This window comes from Pterocles gutturalis, unplaced genomic scaffold, assembly GCF_000699245.1.
Source record: "Pterocles gutturalis isolate BGI_N339 unplaced genomic scaffold, ASM69924v1 scaffold13359, whole genome shotgun sequence".
Classification (NCBI taxonomy): domain Eukaryota; kingdom Metazoa; phylum Chordata; class Aves; order Pterocliformes; family Pteroclidae; genus Pterocles; species Pterocles gutturalis.
The window spans coordinates 23,454-35,780 of record NW_010128365.1 but is presented as its reverse complement, the minus strand read 5'-3'; the positions used below and the strand labels follow the sequence as shown (position 1 = coordinate 35,780).

Here is a 12,327-nt window from a genome sequence, read left to right as displayed (position 1 = left end):
CAGCCACTAGATGGCAGAAAAATGCAGTTTAATTTTCTCACCATTATGAAAAATTCACCCACCTCAGATAATAAGTAATAGGATGTGTCAAGCAATGTCAGATAGAAGATGACAGTAAAGCTGATTAACTTTCTTGCCTAGTATATGTGCTACCTTGACTTTTTCTCCTCTGCTGTAAAACCTGAAGCACGTTTAAATGTTTGAAAACTCAAGTAACAGCAAAACCCAACTCCCAGTTTCATGATTCTGGAAAGTACACCATCACAGGAGCAGGGTCAATCTTGTTAAAGATGCTCTGTTATCACAATATTATTCCATTTGATATTAAAAAGACAGACTACATGGAGAAATTATTTCAAAGACTCAGGTATATAATGGCTGCTTTTCCACTCAAGAATTATGCAAACAGTGGTGGGTAGTGGGAATACCAGAGCAGGGAGTACACAAAACCAGTCCAGGGAGTTTGACAGGAAATAAAATATGAGAAGTAAAATTCTGAGTTTTCACAGAAAACCCTCAATTTAAAATATATTATTTTAACAACAAAAATGGCAGGGTTTGTTTCAATGAAATTATATGCATGTCTTGAAATTTCATATATTTGCATTAATATTATTTTTGCAAAAATATGCCATAATAGTTTCACCTTTTTTTCAAAAAAGCTTGCAGTACTCAGTCCACCACTTTTTTTCATTCCTCCAGCCTTTTCTATGTGTGCATTTCCTTACTTTATACATATTTACTCTTTCTGTAGGTGTTTTCCCCTCCTTTAATGGTCATCATTCTTTAATATCCCTATTGGGTACTTCAATTACTACAATATGAAGTGAGAATAGACAGTCTCATTTTTTCTACATTTTAATTTTTTCCTGCTCACTATTCCCACCTTTAAAAAAAACCCAACAAAACCAACAGCAAAATAAGTTCAAAACAAAATACTTCAAAAACTATAACATGAGAAAGGATTACTGTCCATAGTCCTTTCACATAACTACAAGTGCCAGTGATAACATTCTAGCTCAACTGAAATCAAAGGCATTTTTGCTGAGATCCTATCTGCAAACTCTTAACAAGAATTTACTCTTTCAGACGGCACTACTATAGCAAAAAGGTCTCAGACTGCAAGGCCTGGGTAGGAGAGCAAGACTTCTTTAGTGCCCCAAAGCTGAAGTCTAACGTTGTGGAAAGCAAACAAAAATGGCAATACAACCCCTGGCGTTTCCTCCTCCATCCCCCATACAAACTACTGTTGAAAAATACACAAAATCAGAAAAGATTGAGGAAGGAAGCAAATTGTGTTTTGTCTTGAATAAAAAAAAAAATTCCACTGAAAAATTGATGAGTTAGAATTTTCAAGGCTTCTTTGGAAGCTACAGAATTGTTCTGCAGAAAATCAGCCATTGAAGTGGGAAGAAACAGGTCTAAGCAGAACATCTGATATACAGACTGAATAAATCTGACCAAATAAAGCTGAAATTCCTTTTGAACTCCACTTAAACACTGTTCAAAGAAGAGCACTTCCAACACTAGTGCCATAGAAAGAGTTTGCTGTAAAAATGCATGGTTTATTATTACATTATAATTAATATAGTTAATAAAAACTAAACCAAACACGTCAACAGAAGTTTTCTGCCTGTTTTCAGATGAAATTAAATTTTCAGATGTCAACCTTATCCTGCATGATGACGGTTGAACTTCAGCACTACTTTAATTTCTTGAAAAAAGAAAAAGTTAATGAAAGGATTGAGTGCTAAAACAGATCTTGTTTACAAACAGTTTCATGACTGTGCTTGACACATTACTGCTTGGTACCTAACTTAAATATCAGGTGAAAACAGTTTACTAAGAAGTCCATATAAGTCACTTACTGAAGTAAAAGCCAGAAGTTCCTCTTCCGTTAATTTGTGTATTGGGTTGTTCTTTTGGAAGTCTATACTGTAAAGAAAATAAATAAATTAGAATACCACTATGTAGAAGACATTTGTGAAACTTGCAGAAATCTAAAGGACGTTCTGGAAAACTGTTACAATGACAAATGGGAGTATGGTATGTGCAGAAGAAGGCCTAGATCTAGGAGCAGTCACAAAGAAAAAACAAAAAAGAAGCACTTAGGGATTTTAGTAGTACCTTTCCAAGACCACTCTAAATTGAAATGTCTTTCTTAGCTTAAGCTTATGGGAATAACAGTTTTACAAATCCTGAACAGTTTTAAATCCATTCTCTATTTTTACAGAGGTCTGTTTTCAGTTTAATTCTATGACTAATTGAACACAGATTCTGCAAAGCAAAAAGCCACTAACGTTCAGGAAGTGCTGAAGGGTAATCTCAAACACCCTCTTTCTAGTCACTCAAGGAACCACAGGGGACCATCTCTCACTAACCCGCATTACCGTTAGCTCGTGGTACACAAGGGGGGAAAACCAGAAGACGACACAGAGATGAGAATTAAAATTATTTTATTCACAGTTGGACATGTTTACAGAGATGATAAAGAAATTGGGCTTGCAACTCCACATGGGTGGATGTTCTCCTTAGACAACAGCCCACTAACATGATACTACAAGAGATACCTCCAAGTGGCACAAAGAGCAACAAGGCTACAATTCAAGCTCCCTGTGAAAACAAAAGATATCAAGTGAAAATATATCCTAAATCATCCCACAGAGTGTGGATCATCACCAAAACTATACAATGGCTATATACCTAAGCTTAAATTCATCACACTGTTCCTTAAACTTTGCAGCAGGCTTGATAGGTTAAAATTGCAAAGATGGTATATTAATTGTGATGATAGGTCACAGATTGAAATTATGCTCCTTACTTTACATACTTATCTTATTTTGGAGACAAGACTTTGCCCAAATCTAACTTTTTTCTTGCTATTTTGTTAATTCTTCTTTGTACATGAGATACAATTACCACTGCAGAAATAACAGTTGATACCTTGAATTAAAACCTACAAGAACAAGGTACAGAATAGAGGCTCCCTATTGAAATCTTTATTACCTTTGAAAGGTCATAGTGATCAAGAGAGGCTCCTGAGGACTAACAGAAAGCAAATGTCACTCCTATCTTCAGCAAGGAGGATCCAGGTTAGCCTCAACTCATTCCTTGGAAATTATATGAAGCAAACCCTCCTTGAAGCCATTTCCTAAGATGTGGAGGGAGTGGTTGGTACAGATTCACGAAGGGGATGTCAGGCTTGACCAACTTGATAACCTCCTATGATGAAATGACTGGCTTGGTAGATCTGGGGAGAGCAGTGCACATTGTCTACCTGGACTTCAGTAAAGCTTTCAGCACTGTCTCCCATAAGATCCTCATAAAGAAACCGATGAGCAGACAATGAGGTGGACTGAAAACTGTCTGAACAGGTGGGCCCAGCGCCTTACGAGCAGCAGTACAAAGTCTAGTTGGAAGCCAAGAACTATGGGTGTACGCCAGGTGTCAATAGAGTCCAATACTGTTCAACACTGAGAAACGCAGTAATTTGACGTTTATTTACAGAGTCACTGAATATCCCAAATGAAATAAAAATCTGCTTTTCAGTAGAGAACCCTCCTCTGCCTTCAATTGCTTACAGTCCAAAATGGTCAAGATAGAAAAGATGAATCACATTGATTTTCTTCTGGTAAATTCTACCAAGGTGCAGCAAGAATGCATTTTGACAATTTTTTTACTATATTGTTTTTTACTTTTAAGTTATTTCCCTTATCACTTGCCTATTTGCCAACTGTGAAAAAAGGCCAGAGTTCCTGATGTGTTTTGTTTTCTCCTCTAAAGGAAAGACATGATAAAGTATTAAGATATAATAAAATAACTCTAAGAGTAAGCAGCAAAGCACTAAAGATAGGAAAAACTGATGCCATTCAGGCACTCTTATCTCTTTATTTTACATGACCACAAAAAGAAACGGAATTATTATCTGTGTTGCAGAGTGACAAGGCTCCTTCCTAATGGCATGAGTCTCTTCCACATTCCACGCCCATTATATGGAAGAACAGCATAAAAAAACCCAAAACACAGGAAGAGAAAGTTCTCTCTAGAGAGCACTGCTTCAGCATTTCCAAAATGGCAATTCTTTAGGAATCACCAGTATTCATCAAACTAGAACAGTCTAGGAATGAGCACAGATGAAACATTCAGGAAATTAAGGAATGAGTTTGAAACAAATTCTACTCTCCAGTGCAAATAGCATTTGTTCAAAGGACTGCAGCCAAATACAGGTAGGCAGAGACAGTGCAAAAGCATAAATGCACCTACTTCTGAGATTCAATTTCCTATTTCTGCGTAGAGATAAGATCACTTTTCCCCTCTTCTTGTGTAACTTTTGAAAAGCATGGGTAAACCAAGGGAAAGTTATATTTTGACAAAATTCAGTTTATTTTTCAGCATTGTAAAGATATATTGATTCAAGGAGAAAGGATTAATCTTCTCCTTATTCTAGACAGATTTTTGTCACAGCTTTTTGAAGTATATAGATGCAGTTCTTCCAGATCAAAGCAGTGATAAAATACATCTCTAATTTCCACTCCTGCCACATCCATGTACAATGCTTTAAGACACATAAATACAGCAATGTAAACCTTGAAAGATAAGAGAAAAATGAAATTGTTCTAATGATTTTTCCATACTGAATCACATCAAATTTAAAGCCATATTTTAAATCTGAATCTAGAGTAGAATTGTGGCTTGGTTTTAACTGTTTTTAATGACTGTGTTAGCCCTTGTCAGAGTACTTTATGAACATTTCACTTCCATGCCCTGTATTTGTTCTGATTTCAAGGATGGGTTAAGCAGTTCACCCCACAGAATTTAAGGAGCTGAAATCAGAGTGGAATTTATGTGTTGCTGTAGGATCTATGATCAAACATCTCATCATAGCAATATGAAGAGAAGTTAATAATCACCACATCATTCAGCTTTGCAAGGTATTTTCTGTCCATTCTTGAATCCTGTCTTAGGGACTTGAATGAAATAGAAGAGGAAAAGAAAATAGACATTCTTTAGACAGCTAAAACAGAACCTTAGAGTAAGATCTACTATGCAGCAGAAAAAAAAAGTATTTTCTAGCAAATCAGCAAAAGCTAATTGCCAATAGCTTACAACCAGTTTTTAAATCTGATTAATCAGATCTAAATAGTTTAATTGCAGCTGCATGAAAACATTAGCTCAGTACTAGGTGGCTGTTAAAAAGCCAAATCAAAATGTGAGTAAAGAATTAGGAAAGTAAGAGAATAACATACTCGGGCATCCTACATGAAGTAAACAAATCAATAACATAAAGAGTACATAAAATATGACATAAAGCCTTTGTTTATCTACCCCTTAATAGTATGTTCTGTTTTGAACCTTTCATTTCAAAAGCAGTAATTCAGTATTGGAAAAAAATCAGGAACAGCCAGAACAACTGTTGTTTTACGATGATGAATAATGATGTTTTATGCCTTTTAAACATTTAACAATTTCTACAAAAAGAATGTCTGATTAGGCTAGGACTAACCCAAGAGGAACACGGCAGAGGTTTTCAAAACTGTTAGGAAAAGAGAGTTAAGTCACTAAATTAAGCTACTGGCAACCAAAACTACCCTGTCACGAAACAGGTGACAGGCACCTTTGCCCAAAGGATGCTACCGATGCCAGTAATGCACATGGCCTCAATGGAAGATAAATATTTGAGAGATCCATTGAGGGCTGCCATGCAAACAAGCCAGAGTAGGCTCAGGAAATCACTGTTTAGAGGCTGGGAAAGTATTAGGGAGAAGGGAGCAACACATGCTTGCCCTGTTATTATTCACCATAGGTATCTTCTCACAGCCATTCTTGAAACCAGAGTATGCAGTCAGATGGGTGAAGACAACTGCTGAGTTTTGGCTTCCTTATGTTTCCTGGCACATTACCTCTCTGCAAGTGCAGACAATGCAGTTCAAGTTCCTCAGGTAACTCCTTAAAACTACAGCAACCAGCATGAGATAGATGATGAAGAATAGATAGGTCAGACTTTCCACGTAGGCATTTTTACGAGTATTTGCTGTATTTCTAGGCAGTTTTACCAGCCATGTTAATTTTGTGGATGAAAAAGAGCCAAACCTAACAAACTGATCACTTTACAAGTGTTTTCAAAGTTTCAAAGGTATTTCAAGTGACTAATGTTTTTTCACATGAGTATTCTGAATAGCAAGACAGGAAGTTCATTTCCCCAGTGGAATCTCTTCATGCAGCTGTATGTACCAGTGCATAGCAATATATTTTGTAGAAACAATTTTAAACAACCATAAACTGACCATGGTGAGATCACTATACTGTCTGGCATCCTTGTTAAAAAAAAAGTTATTCTTACATGATATGTTTGTAAAGATGGGCCAGAGTGCCAAAAAGTATTTAACAGAAAAACCTTCATCACCTTTAATGCTGTCCAAGATTTTATCTCATAGCTTTTACTTTCATAGGACAACATGTGTAAGCTCTGGCCTGTGGAACAGTCAGTTTAATATAACCTTTTCCATCTCAATGGCTTGGAAGAGAGAATGCTCTCTCTTACAAAACAAATGAAAACAGTTGTTCACCTGCCATTGCCTTGTACTTCTAATACAAGCTACATAGCATGACATTGCTATAAAGTGCAAAGAAGGTGGCAATCATATATATATACACACACACACACAAAATCTCAACCTAACTTTAACCATTGAAAATTGTCTTAGTTTCAGCTGAGACAGAGCCAAGGGTAAACCCATCACAAAAATTTAGGCCTTTAATCTAGCTAAGGGTCTATGCTTCCTTCAGAGTCTATGCAAAAATACAGATAAATGTAGGGAGAGACTCAACCCGTTGTAAAACAAGTGCCTGAAGTGAAATGAATCACACTCTGCAGGTGGCAATTTCTCCATTGACTAGAGAAAGAGACAGCCATCTGAGATGAGATTCTCAATTTTCAAGTAGTTAAATGTTTTCACCTACCCAATTTTCCCATGTTGTTTCCATTGCCAATATGTATATTGTGTTTTTTTCCTAATTACTCAATTGATTCAAAAGCTCATTCTTGGTAATTCTTAAAAAAAATCTTTAATCCTAAGGTCATTTAGTGCTTATGCAGCTGTTCCTAGTATGCTTCTACAGCTCACTGTATAAACTGCATAATATATTATTATCCAATGTATTACTGTATAATAAAATCAGGTTTCCTGATGCCTTCCTTACCGGCTGAAGACTGGTGCATAGTCTTTGGCTGAGCTGAGGCACCTCCAGTATAACATGTTATTTTGACCTGACTTGATTCTTGAGAGACAGCAAAAGATTAAGAAATAACCAGCCGTTGGACATTTCTCTTTACTTTCTTAGAATTTTCTATAGTTGTATCTAATTTGCAAAAGCTTTCCCCTGTTAAAAAAGGGTGAATCAAGCTGCTGACACACAGCTGCTGTTGTCTATTCTAACAGCAATCTCTTCTGGGCTATTTCTAAGTGACAAGGAAAACACAGTCCTCTCAGTTTCTCAGCATTTTGGCATTTATACTATATCAACACATTATTTAAATAATACATTGGCCCATTCTTTTTTAAAAATATTTTAATTTTATTTTTAAATCAGAACTTTAATATCTTTTTCCATCTGCCTCAAAGTTTGGTTTGAGGCTCTGTACAAAGTTTTGGCCATAGTCTTAAGGCTTAACTATAAAACTGATTTTATACCATCATGGCTAGTTATTTTCATACAAAATATCAAAAGAGTCCTAGCCAAGTGATGCTGCTGCACTCCTAGGAGTTTCTTTTAATAGTTCCTCTAGGCTGCATTACTCCTGCAGCGAGATGATCTGGAGAACCCTCTAGCCACTTTCTTCATATACAGACACTACAAAATTTGGATATGATGTTATTTACAATAACATTATGTTATTTACAAGCTGGCTTAAGCATACTGCTTGGATTGCTTGGATTTTTGTAAAGACAGCTAGTACGAGATATTTCAACACTAAAATATTTTATATCCTCTTAAAATGTTATTAGGTAGGAAGAGATGAAAATATTTGTACTGATACTGTAATAGTACTTTGTTTAGCCATTTGATCATTGTAACCTACTTCAAATGAAACTTACTTCACAGTGAGAAACATTATATGTATTCAGGTAATTCCATAGCATCCTATGTAATTGTTTTCCAAAAGCTGTAACAATTTTCAGTTTGTTCTGCTACCCACAAACATTTCAGCATGCTTCTGGTTTTGAGTTAACATTATTTAGCTACAAAAATCTCAGTTGAATTAAGGAGCATTTCTGTGACATTTGCTGTAAAACAAATACTAGCAAGCACAGTGAAACCTACAGGAAAAAATTGCTCACATTTACTCTTCTTTACGTACAGGCTGCCTTTCTTCAACAAACCAGGTCAGCCTCTGAAAGTTTATTTGCATTAGAAAAAACATCCACTGCTGACAATGTCAACAAAAGATACCATTAAGGTGGTGCTAGACCTAAAACAAAGCCGAGTTAGAAATGCTTTGGAAACTTAAAGTAATTCTAAAGTCAATTTACTAATTACAAAATGAGGTATCTACTATACCAAACTGAAGTCCTCCAGCATGAAAGAAAAGCCAAGAATTTCCTATAGCTAAGGTTTGAGAAGAACAGTTCTCAAAGCTGGCATTCTACTAACAATTCTGCCACATGGCTGGATATCAAATCTTGTCTCCATCTGTGACTGAAATAGTTTCAGTTGCTTAACATTATCCCATCCCTTTGATGGCATTTACCATTCTTACAAGGAAGCAAAACTGAATTTTTTTTTCTTGTTGTTGGTTGTTTTTAGTTTCTCAAATGAGCTTCTCACCTTGAGTCCTACCAAACTCACATACCACTTGGATTATAACGAACACACAGAGCTGGCAGTCAAGATGGTTTCTAGCCACTATTCAGAGCATGACAGTGGCGGTTTCAAAGTGACATACTGTGGTCAAGAAACTTACTGAGCAGCCAGCCAATGTCAAATTAAAATTCTACCCTTTCATTTAAAAGAGAGAAAAGAGAAAGACCAGTAGCCAAATTAACATTTCCTTCAGAAGGGTGGAGGCAGGAGGGATGATATAATCTGAAAATAAGTTGATACTGTGTTAAAAAATGAAGTGTCCATGCATTCTGCTGCTCAGTAAGGGAAGGCTTTGCCTTAAGTCAGTGTGAAAGACTAAAAGTGAGTGAGCCCAGAATATATGTCAACCCTCTGTTCACTCCACTCTTTTGTCCTCAAACTGGATCTAGATGTGTCCTTGAAAAGAAAACAAGTTTAAGACTTGGGGAATAAATAAAATACAAAGCCACAGTACATACTACACTCATGAATTCCTGATCACAGTGGATGGGCTGAATGGTTAAAGGACACAGCCCAAACCACAGACTTGCAGCTTCATCTGACCACAACTACATAGCCAAGCCAGCGCCTGGCCCTTCAAAACGCTGCAGTCTGAGAAGTGGGCATATGAAGAGACACAATCTTCTTTCCACTAATGACTTCCACTGCGCTTTATGGGACAAGAAGGGGAAAAATAACTGAAAATTTTGCCAATTGGGTAGAGAAGGGAGAGAAATATCAGAACGTGTGCTACAGAACAAGCAAAAAGCCCCATACTACAAAGTAACTGCTGCCAAATGCTGGCTTCTTAGCTTATGCCATTGAATTGTCTCACTAGTCTTTTGTGGGCCTGTTAATTGGTGTCACCCTATCACAAAGATAGATCTCATAACAATGATATGCCCCTGCAAAAGAAAAACTGGTCTGAGCCTTGGGAACCAGGATTCACTCATTGTTCGGCTCCTGTTCTTCTTCTGATTTGGGCAAGATATTTCAGCAGTACTGCAGATTCCATCATTTTGCATCTCATAGACAGGAAAAGTGCTTTGAGAGGTATGAATGATCAATACTATATCAAAACTCACAATTTTTACTTCAACACACTTCCGAGACAAATAATACACACACAAAAAAAGTGTGAGAACTGTCATCAGCTAAATGACCACTACATCACAGACAAAGTATTTCTCTATTAGAAAGGAGGATATTAATTAGCAGCTAGCTTATTATCAAATCTCAAGCTGCTTTTTGCTCTTGTGTGCCATTTCCAAAACCCATCTAGCTTATCATTTCTGAAAGCCAGGAAAATAAAAAACTTAGGCGCAGAACCACAGGCACATAGACTTTGTACTATAGCTTGTAAGTAGCAAGGGACGCTCTCGGTTTATACAAGTATTCCCACTCCACTGAAGAGCGTTTTGCTTGAAAGACATGGCTGATCATCATAGGAGTCTGACCATTGCAGACTCTCAAGTATGTTTTCAAAATTTGCCCAAGTGTCATCACCATATAGTAGCTAATGCCAAACTGAGGCACACAGAACAAGAAGCTTTTCCAGGATAGGAGAACAATACAGCGATTAATGAAACACTGATATTCTGAATTGGATACTAATGTCCACTCTAAGACAACTGAAAATGCTATCCACATATAATGAGAATCTTTTAGCATTTTAGCCAGACTATATGATAAGGAAGGAAAAAAGTCCCATCAACCCACCACTTCATTATTTCATTATCGCAGTGATTCATGCAATATTTTAAGTAACTATGAACTAACATACCATATTCCAAGGATTACAGCAAGCTCTTCTGCACACAAATCAGGTACCTGGTATTGATCAGCATCTGCTAATTTTATCTCATTAAGCACTGTATCATCATTTAAATCATAATTCTGTTGGAGGAGAAAAAAAATATTCTTAAATAGATAGGAATAGTTGCAGAGAAACTGATGCTTTCAAAATATGGAAAAATATAGACTTGTTTGAAAAAGGGTAATACAAACACAAGAAAATGACAAAATGGAAAGTAATTTACCATGATTATGATAGGATAACTAACTAACAGACTAAGCCAGTAGAAGGAAGCATCGTCTGAACCACTTTTTGCTAAAAGTATACTGGTTGTCTTGCAGGAGGAACAGCATTTAGAGCAACTTTAAGGTTACCTGAATATTGTTTTTCTACTTAAATAAGGGCTGAAGGGGATTCTCCTTTTCAAATTGTTGCTCATATTATCAACAATTTCCTCCTCTATTTTATATATATACAGACAAGCTGAAACAGATTAAAGTTAAATGCTATCCTAGCATGCAGGTTTTCAGGCTAGCGACCATGGACTCTCCTTTTCAAATTGTTGCTCATATTATCAACAATTTCCTCCTCTATTTTATATATATACAGACAAGCTGAAACAGATTAAAGTTAAATGCAGGTTTTCAGGCTAGCAACCATGGACCTCTGGCAATGTAGGGATTTATTATTAAGTATCAGGAAAGTGCAAGTAAGTAAAGCATGCCTTCTGCCAGTACAGTTCAACGCAATGTAGGGATTTATTATTAAGTATCAGCAAAGTGCAAGTAAGTAAAGCATGCCTGCTGCCAGTACAGTTCAATTCCTTACAGAAGGAACTGCTCGTCCTCTTTTTTTTATTTTTTAAAGCAGTTTTGCAAATTAAAAATTTTTTTTTTTTTTTTTTTAAAGCAGTTTTGCAAATTAAAGAAACAGACTGAAAAAACCCCACTGAGCTAGCACCTCCACATACTTTGCCCTAGCAAAGGCAAGAGGGGGTATTCTGAAAAGGTTTGCTCCTGGACAAGTACTTGTGACTTTCCATCAAATTTCCTCTAGAATAAATCGCTTAAGGAGTAATCAGTTTAACTTTCACAAACACGTATGCTAGCTTAAGTTCATTGTCTGTCATTTAACTTAAAGAAGAAAGTAATATAGTCTGTGGCTGAAAAGTGTAAACTACAAAACACGTATGCTAGCTTAAGTTCATTGTCATTTAACTTAAAGAAGAAAGTAACATAGTCTGTGGCTGAAAAGTGTAAACTACTGTGTTCACTGAATTTGTTTGTTTGGAAACAACAAAAGATTTCATTTTCTGCAAGCAAGAAGGAAGTAGCTGTAACACTATTGCTCCTTCCCCTGGAAAAAACCCCAAAACAAACACCCCACCCCCCTGTCTTTAAGCCAATTATTGTACTACTGGTTTTTAGCTACCAGTAGAAGTTTTTAAAATGTATTTAAAAGAGAAAATAGATTTACGTTTACAGGTTTTCGAATTTCCTATTCACCTCCCTTCAATGTCCTAGTAAGAGCTGTTTCCAATGAACATCTTCCATTGGCAAGGTCAAAATGAGGGTCCACAGAAGAGCAAAAAGCAAACAGGAATGCTTCAAAGTGGGTTATCAGTATTCATCACCAATATTTTAGCACTATATAAATGAAACTAAATGGTGATTTGACAGTGAATTTGAAGA

General features: G+C 36.3%; 1 protein-coding gene across 1 annotated transcript in view; it reads right to left on the bottom strand.

Moving 5' to 3' along the window:
* Window positions 1-1,868: 1,868 nt before the first annotated feature.
* The window catches only part of LOC104466239 (tetratricopeptide repeat protein 27-like), a gene marked incomplete at both ends in the record, with an annotated part of 31,473 nt that continues 21,014 nt past the window's right edge, over window positions 1,869-12,327 (bottom strand). The window contains 2 exons of the mRNA XM_010079597.1: window positions 1,869-1,935; window positions 10,625-10,737. Coding sequence (XP_010077899.1) covers window positions 1,869-1,935; window positions 10,625-10,737 — 180 coding nt within the window. The remainder of the gene's footprint in view (window positions 1,936-10,624; window positions 10,738-12,327) is intronic.